Genomic DNA, 15542 nt, shown 5'->3' with positions numbered 1-15542 from the left:
TAAATCAAGGATGTAACTCCCAAGGTCATGGAAATTTAATCGATGATAAACTAAATCAATCCTGTTGCCTGAAAACAGTGACTTGACAGTGAAAATATTGCACTGTGTTAGTTAGGAAACTCTCATCTGGACTCAAATACCCAAGAGTAGTGTGTTAGATATCCTTAAGTAACAAATCAGGTTAGAAATTACAGACAGATGAATTAAATGGTTAGGTTTTTGTGTATTTTGTGTATCCTTGATGATTTTCAGTATTAAAATTGGTTAGGAGCTACAAACTGCTGATGGGTGGGGGATACTATAGTGTGATGTTATACAAGTTAAAGCGATGACATTATGCAATCTAAAAGGTCAAGGTAGTCTAATATGCCATGGTAATAAATTGAGAAACAAAAGAGTAGTCATACATGTGATGCCTCCTGATCACCAGGGTCAACGTGGAGAATATCTAATTAAGATCATACAAATAGCCAAAATGTTTAAAAAGCTGCAGAATGTTCAAGAGGTGTTCACATGTATATGTAGGTAGTACCTCTCTTTGCATAGTGTTTCAAGCCTAAAAATAAACAAGCAGTCCAGCTGGGCTTGATATCACTAATTTGACGTACACTTTCACTAGTTTTGTAATAATACAACCTATGTAAACTAGCTATCAACTAAACATTATCTTACATTGATTTTACATCTTTTACAATATCCTAATAAAAATTCTAAAGATAATGGCACAGTCACTAAGCATAGTTTCTTGCTCCTAAGTAAGTCATCCATGATCCTGATGACATGTACCCATTCACCATGAAATTGAATGAGAAATAAACCCCACCTAAAATACAGATTAAAGAGTCAATATCTCCAGCAATCAGATGCAAAATTACATCTTCAATAGGCCCACTTATAAAAAAACTAATCCCATCATTGTAATGATGTTTACCTATTTATCAAGTGTGATAAAAAGATGAGCAGAAATAGTCCAGTTAAAAAGCACAGAAAATCAGATGCAAATCACCTAATTATTATACATGGATTTCATTATAATGATACTCAAAAAAGATCTTAACTAGTTAAGTACATTTACCAAACATAATCAAAACTGAATAAGACACACAGTTTCTAGAGTGGCAACCAGCCAATCACATGCAAATTCATTATATTAAATACAACTGAATTTATGTGAGATCTTGATCATATAGCCTATACACTGATTTAATGTTCGACCAAAATCAGAAAAAATATTTGGCTTCCAGAGTGGTAACAAACTTAACCAATCACATACAAGATCACCCAATTAATATGTGTGGATCAAATTTTTCCAAACTCCTGATGGCATAAGTAAGACTAATCATAACTGGGTCAACAATGTGGCTTCCAGAGTGGTAACATGCTCAGCCATTCTGATGCAAAATTACCACATCTCACTCATTATCAAACTTGTCCAAGATTTTAATATTGATTCCAGAGTGGCAACAAACAATTGCTGACAGACGGATAACTGATGACTACTGAAAGTTGACTTGTGCAGGGCTGTATCCATAAGTTCACTGTTCCCTAGGGTTCTGGTGCTCCAAAAACCATGCACTTCTCTTTAAAAATGCAATCAAGTTCTCATTTATATCACGTTCTAACATTATGATTCTGTTTACTGGAAATCATCTCACTAACAGTGTTGTCTAGTAGAAAAATCAGACATCCTTTTACAAACATTACAACCTAATTTTAGCTTATATGTAATATAAATTTTGATGACTGGTTTGCTGAATTTCTGTTTTATTCATTCATTCAGTTTAGTTGATCTTAACAGCCACAAGTAATGGGCAATAAAGAAAGGCTGGATGTTTAGACTGGTTTCAAAGATTTAAGTTAGACATAAATTTTGCATATGCCACAAATGGAATTCATCAAATAACTGGAGATAAAAAATATTGTTTATTTTATGTTTAGCTTCATCTGACTGAAACAACATCTCTACTGCAAACATTTTATATGAAAAATCTGAAAGATTTCCCTTGACTTAATACTCAAAGGTTCATTAAGGGCCTACTGTTCTTCCAAAGTTGTTGATATTTTTGGGTATTGAATTCTCTTTCCTTTATTAAATTATATATTTATGATGCACAGTTGTATGGACATAAGCTTTAATCTAACTTGAAAAGAAATCCGATGTCAAAATTAAACTAATTAAATATTTCAGTTCTTTAGAAAATGCAAACTACATTCAAACAATACTGTATATGATTAGTCCCATATATATAGTATAAGACAATTTGTGATTACAAGTCAAAAACATTTCATTAAAGTTAGAAAAGTTATAAAATTTGGATGTTTGGAATTAAATTTTATTAAAAGGTTGTTTACAAGCATTAGTAAATGAAATCAAACATTTAAATCAATGAAATACAAAGGAAATTGATATAACATTTACTTAATGTCTGAATAACTACAAAAATTTCCATTATCTACAAGGATAATCCCCAATCAAATCTGTATTTGATTATTTCTCGACATAATGGGAATATGAGCAAACCAAGTGACAATTGTATGGTAATGAATACAGTGATAATATGTTTTTAGATAACACAGAAATATACAAATCAATATTAGTGTAATGTCATCATAATTATATATATTTCTCAAGAACTTTGTAAATACTTCATCCATTTACATTTTATTGCAAAAGTCTGAAATATTGGGACTTCAGTATTAGTCATCACAATAATAAGTAATGGATATGTTGATATTTTGTTGAGAGCAATTGAAATGTGTTCTTTTACAAGCAAGGTTTCACTTGTCAACTTAAACACAATTTTACTAAAGTAATCATAAAAAAATACAATATAAACAGTATAGTCGAATTGTTGCATACAAGTAATTACATCAATAATATTCAAAAATTATTATCAATTCAGAGTGATCATAGCTTTTATCTGCCATACTATGAAGGAATTATTCGTCTTTGCAGCAGTGACAAAACATTTTGTATACCTATACTCTGTTTCCAAAATTAATAATTAGAAATTCAGTGTGTGCAAGTTGTACACCAGAGTAATGTTCCTGTTCAAAGAAGTTAAAATGGCATTATGAAAAAACCAGTATGCTTCCATGTAGTTCAGTAATAAACACACATGCAAAAGGTATTTTAAGCACAGACATGTATAGCATTCCAGACTTGTGACTTTAAGAAATCTTTTGTATGTCCTTGAAACTGCTTCAGTCACCAGGTGAGAAAATAGTTGTTGAAATTTGTAGTTTTACATTTGATACAATTAACGTTATTAGATATATAATATATGAGATATCTCAAGAACCTTTAAAAAATAGCTTTTAAACTTTATTTTACAGTTAATATATAATTAATCAAATACAGAAATATAATAAAATATAAAAGAAAAGAAAACATATATGTCTGACAATTTATCTTTTAAATCATACTGTACAGACCCACAAGATATCCTACCTTAATTGTACTGTAATTAGACCCCACAAACTATCCTACATTAAGTATATTTGTAACATCAGCAGTCTAAAACTCCTGATAAAGAAAAAGTTCTTTGAATGACGCATACACATTAAATCAGAAAATCCATAAATGCATATTAATGTACCGTCGATCTTTTCATTCATCTAGCTTCAGCAGCCTTTGCATAGTATTGTTCCTTAGGAGTTAACGACTATAACTCTAACAGCTTGAAAAAAAATGTTCAAGTTACTTGAATGACCTGAAAATCTGACCAAGTCACGCACATGTAGAAATATACTGGCTAATTTCATTAGTTAACTGTGCCAATGAGCAATCCAAAGAAGGACAGATGGATGGATGTAATTAACAATTTTGTTATCTACTTCTCATAGACCCCTAATTATCTGAATAGGGTATTATATTAATTGAATGATTTACAAAGTTTTCTGAATTGACACTGACTTAGAGTGATGTCTCTTCAAGCCATGAAAGTGAGAAAAGAAATGATGATGAAGAGAAACAAACATATGATATCATCCTACCATTTCTACACTTTAAATAATTACAATACATCCATCTTTTTATATATTTATCAATATCTTATCAATATTATAGAATTCAAAGATTTTTAAGCAAATTAAAATCAAGGCTACATATTGTAACTAAGTTTTGCAATAATATATAACAATATATGACTAACAGAAAAAACTTGAAAATATTCTACAGCAATTAATTTACCACAATTATTATAAACTATGCATAAATCTTTAAAAATAAAACCGAATTCTCTTCAAATTATATAATGTCATCATATGACATGATCTTCTGATATGACACAAGTTATATATAAAAAGATTAAGGTTTAATGGATCCACAAAAATCCATTATTGGCATATGGAGTATACCTCCTCCTTGATAATTCATGCCCAGATAATTTGCAAACCCAGTAATAATGTGGGGTCAGGTGTGGGTCCCATTTTTGTATCTAGAAGATACTTACAGGATTGACTCCTATTTGTTCAACAATAAAAAAATCACAATGAAAACCAGTAAGTGAAACATTGATTTATCACTTATTTTATCAACAGAATGGTGGTTAGTGCCTAGTGATCTGAATCAACATCATGAACTTTGCAACTTTTAATAAGAAGTCATATTTTGTTTAATTATCTATAAAAAAAACTGTAAATAATATTTGACAAAATTTCGAGCCATGAAAATGTGAGTAATTCCTAGTGGAGGCAGCACAGTAGGAAATACAGTGTGACCTCGCTATAACATGGTAGCTGGGAACCATGGAACCAGACGGTGTTATAGACAACCATGTTATAAGCAACCAGGTCAGTTAGCTGAAGAAAATGATGCAAGTACCCCACACAATTTGCGGGGGGGGAGGGGGGAGAGACTGGTTAGGTAATAAATGCAGGTGCAAAAATACGTGCTTCATTGGCACAATTACCATCTTAAATTGTTGCAAATTAAATCATTGCATTTATGCATATATGTTTATATTGTTGATATATACATGTCTAATATACAGCAGAAATAGAATATCAACACCATGAACTCCTGCAAATCGCATTACATATATTCAATCCACAATACAAGTAATTCCATCGAAAATATGCACACAGAGAGATTTCAAATATTCAATAACTTTGTCACAGGTCATATTGGTTTGAATTCAGTGGAAAAAATAGCACAATCACGTAATGAATGATGAAGCACATTTACTTTTCAGTATATTCAAAGTTTGAGTTTAAAGCTGCCATTGGTAGCGTTCATAAGCATAAACTTTATTCCTGCAAAAACGAAACTTTCATGGCACAGTAAATGTGTTCCAGTCACGTTTGGAAAATGAAACAATCTATCAGATTCCATTGCTTTTATTTAAGCTTGGTACTGACTTCCTTTGAAGAAAGGGTCTTTTTACCTATTGTAGATTGTAGTTGGCTTTCATTGATAAAGAGTGTATGCATTACTGAAGTCACTGCTAAAGGAAAGCTTTGGAGAACCAAAAAATGCCCATTTCTTATTGTGGCGGCAACACCAAATAATTGTACTGCATGATTGAGACTGACTTTTTTTCCATTTGCTAAGTACATTTTCATAACAACTGGTGCTTCAAAGGTAATCTGTACTTTTTTTTAAATTTCAGCAATCTATTTTATCTGGGTATATTTTTAAAAAAGGAATTGGCCATCTTTTGGTTGATGTAGGTACTGTTCTTCCCTGCCTATTGACTAGACCATCAAGTCAGATTTGGTCTTTTTCTTTTTCTTTTTTACATTTAATTGGTAGTGGAGTGATGTTGCCTTCCACAAATTTAACAAATGGTCAACAGACAATAGAGACACTGGTGTTCTGGTCTGATGACAGAGATAGCTACAGAAAATGTGTGTTCTGGAGGATTTAATTCAGAGAAAAAAGATGAGGAATTTTACTTACCATCCACATATAAATGTCAGTCTGTGTAAATATATTAATTACTAGTAAGTGGCCAAATATCCAACAAAAGACAGATTGAGATAATACTAAGTCCGGTTGATCTCTGCTACCAAAAATATCAACCCCCCCCAAAAAAGCGGATATCTCACAACATACAAAACTCATGCTAGGTGTCACCATAAGCAAATTATGATATAACAATGCACTGTTAAGATGGTTTGACAATATGGAAAAATAATTTGGTTATGTAACAACAGATAAATTTCAGTGCATTTTATATTAAGTTTGTGGTTTCCTTTCATGGGGCCTCTGAATTTCTCCACTCCTAACCAGTGGTTGTATATACAAGTTTAAATGGCCAACAATGTTGCCAGTAAGTAAAAAAATGCCAGACAGTATATTTTGCTGCCAATAAGGGGGAGAAAAAAAATCACAATTTGCAACAATGGCAAAGCCCTGTGCAATCCCTGAATAAACTTTTTGCACATTATTTTTTGTTCTTTTAAGAAGAAAAACTAGCTCTCATGTACAAGAAAAATTCATGTAAAATTTCAGAAGCCATGCCATGATCATCTTATATTATTCATACATGATTTCTTCCCCAAAATACTAATAAACTTTTTACATTTTGTTTGTACTTTTAAGAAAGATTTTTTAATTTTCTTTATGTGTATGAGAAAAATACATGTACAGGAAATTTCGGGAGCCACAACATGACCATGTTATATCCAAATTCGTGTTATAATGGAGCGTGCTAAACTGGGGTCACACTGTAAATACCAATTAAATAGGTTTTGTCAAATGAAATCCTGTTTTAGTACTATTTGTTAATTCAGTTTCTGTGTAATCATTATAAATGCAATATGCCCTCTTGTATTCAAATGAAAAGTGTCAATCAATCACCACAGCTATATCTGTTAGAACCTAATTAAGGAGCAACTGTATTTCGATTTCTGATTTGTGGCAGTGTTTGAATCAATCAAAAGTATACCTGCTTTGTATTATCTTGGTAATTACATCATTTGTATCAAATCAAATGGTTGGAATAAAACAATATTTATGCCTTCAAATCTTACCTGAATATGAGCCAGTGGACACAGGTCAACTCATTTCATTGACTAAATGAAAACTTCTATAAATATTTGTATGTCAACAGCATAATTACAGAATCTAACATTAATTACTGGTTTATCCGAGTAATTCACAACCAACCAACCAAACTGGTAAAATTTAAACTTTAGATTACAAAGAAACTATTAGGTGGAAACTAAAATAGTTATTGTTGTTAGTATTCTCCAGTTTTGAAAATAATTAAATCAGTATTTATCCAGTAATAAACTAATAACTATGGTTGGTAATGTGTGAAATATATATTGATAATATCTGTTAAATCATATCTTTAATTATTAGAAAATAAAACATATATTTCATGTTTAAACAGAATTCTAAACTGTTACATCCAGAAAAAACTCACAGGTTTAAATCTCATTAAAAGGATATTAATTTTCATCTATTTTAGTTTCATAACATGATTAACACGTTAAGACAATCTCTGTGTAGCACTGAATCAGGTCCCCATGGATTTATCATTAGATAAATACACTACATAACTAGGTTGTAAATGTGATGAGATAATCTGGGTAGGCTTGTGTGTCATTGAAGATCACAATTTCTCCCACATTATTGACATCATCCACTGCACTGTCATATACATCTGTTGGTTTATTTGGATCTTTGGCTGGAAGGTATCGCATTTTGGGATCCCCTTTTATGTATTCTCCAACACAGACAGACACATAGAAAACAAACTGCTTGGTTCCTGGTGCTGGCGTTTGATTCCCAGCAGCCAGCCAGCCACGAGCTGAGTAAGATGCATTTGTTGCAAAATACACGCCTTGTCCAAACCACACACCTGAAAGAGGAAGACAAACAATTCCAAGGTATCTCATTACATGTTTACAAAGTCTGCTATGACAACTCTGGAAATGTAAAACATCCTTTCTTGCTGTTCAGAAATTTATGTTTGCTGATTGTTTTCTTTAGTAATACTAGCTTCATAGCTGTTTCCTTTCCATTTCTTTGGGGGTTTACCCAGATATATAAGGCCATCTGTTTTGTAGTTCAAGAATTACTATTCTGGAGCCCGAAATTAGAACCAAGTCCAAATCCATTTGATTTACTGCATTCTTAAAATCTTTAATAAAAAAGACTTATTTATATGCCTCTAATGAGAATGATAACAACTCTTAACCAGTCAGGTTGTTATGTCAGGGACTTTTCCAAAAGTGTATAGGGTATCTTAAATATTATACTCCAATAAATTCATCTTATTTGTTCTTCTACAATTTTTTAACTTTCTCTATCATTTTCAACAGATGCTGTTTCATCTGATAACTAACCATGTCATGTACCATATAATCAAACCAAATTTAAAACATTTTATAAAATTTTAAGATAACCTTTGGTGAGTACATGCATAACATGCATAACAAAATTCTGAATTTAAAAGTTACATATTTTATTTCCTTCTCACTGCTTGTTTTGATTTCCCTCAATAAACTCAGCAAGTTTGGGGAAATATTTAATGAGTTTTCAATTAATTCAAGGACTTTTCATGAATAAAATCAACTTCAAAATTTTAAAGCCTGGTGAACCCCTCAAAATTTAAGGATTTGTCATGACAATGAACCTTGGTATCTTATGGAAATGCAAATATGCTGCTTATTAGCTGGTATTAAGCATACCAAAATATAGGATTGTTATGCAAATACCGAATTTTGTAACTTGAAAGGTCCATATATTCACTAAAATACTCCATCAGACATGATTCTAATGACACATTCATCAACAGGTATTTATTCACAAAATATGATAACTGAAACTCAACAAGTCTGATCCTGAGGATTGCCATGATAATAAATATTAGCTGATTTGACAAGAGCCCCCCAGAACTGAGCTGGAACAACATGCTATACAAGAAATGTCCCAAATGAACAACATGGTGGAAGGAGGGGAGGTGGGTGGGTCTTTCCACAAATAATGTTAAAAATTAAATGCAGCATCTACACTGAAAGGAACACATCTCTACAGGCGTCCCAGATGTTATATGAATGCCTCCCTACCTGACATAATGTTTGATCACATGCTCCAACTCAGTCATCTTATTTGTTCAACATAACAATGTATCTGAATTTAGTTACTAGCTTATTAACATATATTGGCTGCAATGACATCATGTCTGGTCAGAGAAACCAGAGTAGACAATGAGGGGCCCAGCAAGGGGCCAGAGAAGGATGCATTGTGTATTGCTTAAACTACATTTAATCAATTAAATTATAATTAAATAACACACAATAAGTAGGTCCAGTTTAAACTGTATTGTAAATATAAATAATCTTTTGGTATAATGGGGACTAATCTGATCACAGCACATGGCACCAGCCAAGCTCTTAATTTTTCTATAGGAATACCTCAAGAAGAGAGACTTGGGGAGTTTGTATGGTTGTGAAGAGTGTCTGACACCTGTATGTGGAAAAGCAAGGGCTGATACAAGGTATATGGGGTCACTGATAACTGAAATTCAATAAGTCTGATCCTGAGAATTGCTATGTTAACAAACATCAATCAAAACTCCGTAGGAAGTGGGTATGAAGTATATGGGCATAATAGTTGAATACGTTTAAATACTGACACAAACTGGGGATCAAAAACAAAGTTGTGAAATGCATGAAACTTGGCAATGGCCCAAATAAAGTGAAGGGAGCCCTGTGACTATGGAACAGTGACTGTAATGAAGGCCACAAATTTAAGGAAATATAAAGATAAATACAGATAATAATGACTAATAATGCAATAACATGGAAAACGCATGAACAAGGTTTCAAACCACATGATAATCCTGATGTGCCTAAAGGTATAAATATTGGATATCTGGATTAGATTACCAGTTAGGAATACACATGTCCACTAACAGAATATACAGCTGAGATGACAATGTAGCATTGGATATGAAAATGAATGACTAGCATGTACAGCTATACAACATCTCTGAAGTGTTCCAATTTGTATGATGGTATCTCAAAGTAAAGAAGCAGAATAGTGCATTGATCGACACAAGTGTGCACCGATTTGTGAGGCACATGCTATGATATATGCCTCAACACAAAGCAAACTCTATTCTATCAGAGTGCACCTGGATATATCTAAAATATACATTAGAGGACCATTGACCCAAGGTTGGATCAGATGGTCTGGAATTCCAGCCTTAGCAGCACTGGTAGCTGCCCCCATGTGGAAGGTGTGTCCATTATAGCGATGTGAATCACAACCTAACCTGAGCAAAACAGCCTTAATATTAGTGATTAATAAAGTTCTACTTAAGGCGAGACCATTGGTCATGAGGAACAGGGGATCATGATGGCGAGCTCCAGCTAATACCCGAATGCAATGGAATTTCCTCATCACATGGAAAGGACATCCAAGGATATCATAGTTCATATCATTAATACGATATCCACACCTTGACAGAAAATGTCAGTCTTAGATAATCTACGATGCAGAATGAATAGGCATTTATCTATATGAAATATTATATCTGACATACACAAATTGTTTGGTTTGGAAAAAATTGGTTCCATGAATAGCAAATTCTCCATACCACAAAAACTGCATAAGAAGCCAGCACCCAAGTAGTTTATAGTAAGAGTTTAGTTACTCAATTACAGATCAGGAAACTATTACTGATTTTGATAGTTTTAAAGTTGTATATTGTCTCAACATGATTTACCTTATTTTTCAGTGTATAGTTCAATGTGTAAAATTCTAATGTAAAATGTTAGATGTAACAACACTGGTCAGACCATTTAAACTTTTCAATTTGGAAATGGTAAGACCTTTACAAATCACTTCTGAAAACAGATGTGAAACCATCTAGCAAACAGAAATGGAATCAAACTTTCAATCTGAATATAGATGTGTGGACTATGTTATCGATGTCTATATGATATATTATTTTATAATATAGTTTTTATTTGTGTCATTTGGGTTAATGACATTTATATTTAAATTTTTTACTTCAGTAGCTGTATTATACTATAGTAAGAGTACATGTATCTACTTTTCCCATCTATAAATCATGGTTATTGCCAAGTTCATTTCAACAACTAATTTGGTCAAAGTAAGCCAACAAAAAGTTGAATGTAGGTTACATGAACATATTTTACATTATATTTTTGTTTACTTCTAGCCAAATACTACATCTATATAGGTAAAATGAAAAGGTTTATATCTTAATTAGAGGGGCTGAAAGACTTTATTAAAGATTACTTTAATTTGGAAAAATATTTTACAATCAAAATGTGTTATAATTTAAATGCATATTTTAAAGCATGATGTACATAATATTGTACAATGTGTTTTTAACAAATAATGTCACCTCATGCGTGATCAAATGGTATGATATGAGAGGTGTTTTCTTTTCTTTCATCTTACATCAATGAAAATTTAATTACTAGAGCTATATATAGTACAAATACATATTAAGCGTATGTGTCATCTATCTGATGTCAATAAAACTTTGAAATAAAACCTTTTAATAAAATATATTAAATTAATCAAATCTGAACCTTAAAACAAATTACAACAAAAAAGTCTGGATCTTCCTTCACTGGGACAAAAATTACAACAAAGTTTGGATCTTATCTACTTCCTTCATTGCAACAAAATGTATTACTCAAAGGAGTCTCCTAGTAAAAAAAATGAGTGTCATCAAAAGCAGAATTTCACAGTTATTTCATTTCCAGATTTTCAACATGCAATGTAAATGTGTCTTGCATTCAAACTATTTGGAATGGTCGATTTTCCCTTCTGACAGGAGATAGATGAAGTCTGTTGGATGGGATATTTCTAAGACATTCCACGCTAGGCAATGTATTACGTTGATTAAAAATGTATAGTGAATTAGGTCTGCTGTAATTATAATAAATGCTTAATATGAAGAAAAAATAAATTTAAAAATTCATTCAAGATCTTGTGATACGTCTTACTGACTTCTAAATGATAAGTTTTCAGCAATTTTCTAAAGCTATGGAAAGTATTTATTAACTTCTTTTTCTTGAAAAGGGGGTACTAACTTAATATTTCTGGTAACATCAAAACCCTTCCAAGGTAGGATTTAAAACAAACTGATCCACGTTAGACAACATTGTGAATGTTTGTTTGTTTCATGAAGGATTTCTCAAATGCGTGAAATTAAATCTTTACCAGAGGCAATGAAAATTATTTTAAAAAATAAATTAAAATTTTAAAGAATTTTAAGTGTCTCTAAAATGTTTCAAATGAATTCAGATCCTGGGTAAGCCCCCAATTTCTGTTATGACTCTAGGTCTTAAAATATATAACAGAAAGGAAGTGAATCAAACAATTTAAGCAAAGTTCAACATACATATTATTTCCCTAGAAGACAAAGTGAAAATTCAAAACACACTTAACAGTATTGTGAATTAAATCCAAAATAATCCTAAATGTCCTATCTCAAGTCCAAAAGTACAGAATGTTTCAAAATGAATTCAAATAGACTTGAATGTCTTAATTTAACACAAAGATGTAATCCAGAATGTCTTTGAATGAGTTCTTAATAATCTCAAAGTAGTGTTTCAGTCCAAAAGATTAATGAACACTTTGTAATTCCAATGAAGAATATCAGCAAATAATTCTTCCAAAATTATATCTGAGCACAACTGCAAACTCTGATCATAGGTTCCCAAAAAATAATATGAAATGGGAATGAAAGTTTGTTTATAATGTCTATATTTGCACAGATTTCACATGATCTTACATAGAACAGAAACAAAAATTTCTGATCAAATTCCAAACTGTAAACAAATTTGCTTTCAGAGCATTCCAAGGTCATAAACAAGGCTAGGTCTTGAACTAAAAGTTTAGTAAATATCTTAAAAAACATGACAAAAGTCAGATAGGCAAAAGCTATATGCTCAAATATGGACAAAGAATATATATTATATATAGATAACAGTAGTTCAGTAAGTTCAATCAGAAAGGACTGTAAGTAAATTCCCAAGTAATCCTTTTTTGAATGTAATAATATTAAAATCATGTTTAAATCTTTCATGACAAAAGAATTCCAAAAATAATACATTTTTCATTATAAAATAGTTGTTCTTGTCAGAAATTTAGAGTTATACACCTTTAAACACATATATGACATGTGTCAACTATTCATGGTGTCTAAATGGGATGTTGTGAAAAAATGTCATGGTGTCTAAATGGGATGCTGTGAAAAATATTCAGACCAAATCCAGTTTTAGCAAAACTTTTGTATTGACAGGAAGAAAATAATTTCATTTTTTGTGTTATTTGCTAGCATATGTTAATATGTTAAATACATGTATTCCTTTGTAAGATACTTTTTTATTGTTTGCAGAGTCAGTGTGTTTTATGTTTACTGGCCCTCTCTGATAAACATCTTGTCCTGGTTGTTAGCATTCCACTCAAAGTTTCCCTATTATATCAGTAGTGTAGCTAGTAAAGTGTAGGCTTTATTGTCAATAAATCCTAATTTTATCAACAAGCTGTCTAATGTCAGAACAATGTCATTTGCTGTGTGTCTGGTATAGTGAAGGCTTGAACATCACAATTTGGGTATTTTGTTGATGACAACTTATTCAAAGATTAACATATACATAGTAAATCCATCTACTATAAGGGTTACCTTTTAATTTTCAGAGGTGGGGCTGCATGTTTCATTTGAGCCAAGATAGCTTTTCTTCTTAAATCTCAAAATTAAATCTGTTCAAATAATATATTGGATATAATGTTAATTTACTTTAAAACAGAAGAAGAAAGTTTATTCCACCAATCTGAGAGCCAGATATATTTTTATCTGCCTCAGAAAGTTAAATTGTTGGTTCCAAATATGAATGCAGTATACCATGGTACATTGCAGGGTATGTTAAAGAAAATATAGTGGTATACCACAGTACAAAACATTTTGTGTCACCCAGTTATAGTATCTGTCTACAGAATTTGGGTAACATGACCAAATGCTAAGGTGTTTATAAAGAGAGCTCTTTCCACACTGTCATACGGCTTTAACTTACCAGTAATATTCCTCTATACCTTGTTTCATTTAACAAAGGAATGCACATTTTAAAAGTGAATTATTTGCCTTATACCAAGCAAATACATGTGCCTTGAAAAGAATTTCTGTCCAAGTTCAATCCTTTCTTGGTGATGCATGCTTCAAAGAGAAGTTAAATGGGTACAAGACTTGATATACATAGGTAAGGCAATGGGCAGCCATAACCTGGGGTTGTGGGTTCATTTCCCAGCTGGGAATTATTTTAACTCTCTATCCAGTTTGATAATACATCCATATGATTAAACTTTACATTATCATTTATCCTTCCCACACAAAGTCTACTTAAACACTGCTTCAAAATTTTTCCATTTTTAGTTATTATTAATAAATTTTTATCTGCATCAGCAGATAACAGTCTGAATCTGCTTTTGTGTTACATTTATACGTCACTAGAAAACAAAAGATGGCTAGTTAAATCTTTTTAAACAGTTCAAATACTGTCCTGTCTGCATATGCAAAACATATGCACCACTTTAATTCATTAAAAGTGTAAATATTGACATCATTGTTACATTATACTGGAAAGTTTTGAAAAAGAATTCCTGGTACCATAGATATGTGAGATGAGTTGTTTAAGTGAAATCCTGTTCTGTGATTGCACAATTATTTCAGTTATTATGAAGAATCATTTACCATGTGTGCCACAATAGCTGCGGTTGAAACCATGAGTGTAGATACTTTCTACATTTTTCTCTGCTGTCCCATGCCAGGCTTTCCATTCCACCTTGATGTTCTGCTTGTCTTTGTAGCGTTGCATCATTAGCTGCCTTTTGGCTGCATACTGTTGGTACAAAGTTCGGTTTTGTATTCGCTGAATCTAAAATTTGAAAATGAGAGACCAGTAAAATAATTCATTAAATAACATCTCTCAGATATCTATCAAAAGCTCCACTCTCTCTCTCTCTCTCTGATGCTATTAAGCAACACTTCTAATCAAGTAAAGAATGTAATCATACCTTTAATACTTTCATATTTGCCAAATTAGGTATTCTGTTGGCATAAGATCCAGTCTTGCATTCTGTTATGAAAGTAGTCTCCAGATTTGTGTACTCTGGGTCTTGGTTCTGAATATTTACAAGTCTTATGTTCTCGTCAGGTTTCATTTCCATCCAAATATCAGGAAGAGAACTGGCCTTATCTGAAATGATGCATAAAATTTTATCATCACTGTATTTATGGCCAAGTGTAATGGAATGTTCAGCACTTATTTGAGGGGAGAAAAATCTTATGGTTTTGGAGCAAGATTACACCATAAAATCAACTCTGAACAAAAGAAATGATTTCTCTGAAATAAGTCATTTTCAATTTCAATTCTGAAGCATTCCTAAATTTATATATTATTTTAAATATACTGCTGTAGACAGTAAATGAAATTAATGCAAGTCACGTCAAAGAGATAAACAAAACGTATCAATCAGAGAATAAAACCTCTACAAGTGGGTGAAACTTGGAAATAACTGATTATTTTTTTAATGCGGATTT

General features: G+C 31.8%; 1 protein-coding gene across 2 annotated transcripts in view; it reads right to left on the bottom strand.

Moving 5' to 3' along the window:
- Window positions 1-7467: 7467 nt before the first annotated feature.
- LOC149795588 (protein mono-ADP-ribosyltransferase PARP14-like) overlaps window positions 7468-15542 on the bottom strand; it is a 120505-nt gene continuing 112430 nt past the window's right edge. For both annotated transcript variants that reach the window (XM_089965424.1, XM_089965423.1), the window contains 3 exons: window positions 15017-15198; window positions 14694-14877; window positions 7468-7814 (listed from right to left, as the gene is read on the bottom strand). In XM_089965424.1, the coding sequence (XP_089821550.1) occupies window positions 7513-7814; window positions 14694-14877; window positions 15017-15198 (668 nt within the window). In that variant the 3' untranslated portion in view covers window positions 7468-7512. The remainder of the gene's footprint in view (window positions 7815-14693; window positions 14878-15016; window positions 15199-15542) is intronic.

Source organism: Sinohyriopsis cumingii, chromosome 7 (assembly GCF_028554795.1).
Source record: "Sinohyriopsis cumingii isolate HCF-2022 chromosome 7, ASM2855479v2, whole genome shotgun sequence".
NCBI classification, from domain to species: Eukaryota; Metazoa; Mollusca; class Bivalvia; order Unionida; family Unionidae; genus Sinohyriopsis; species Sinohyriopsis cumingii.
Note: the sequence above shows the minus strand (reverse complement) of the source record. Positions and strands in the feature narration are given on the sequence as shown.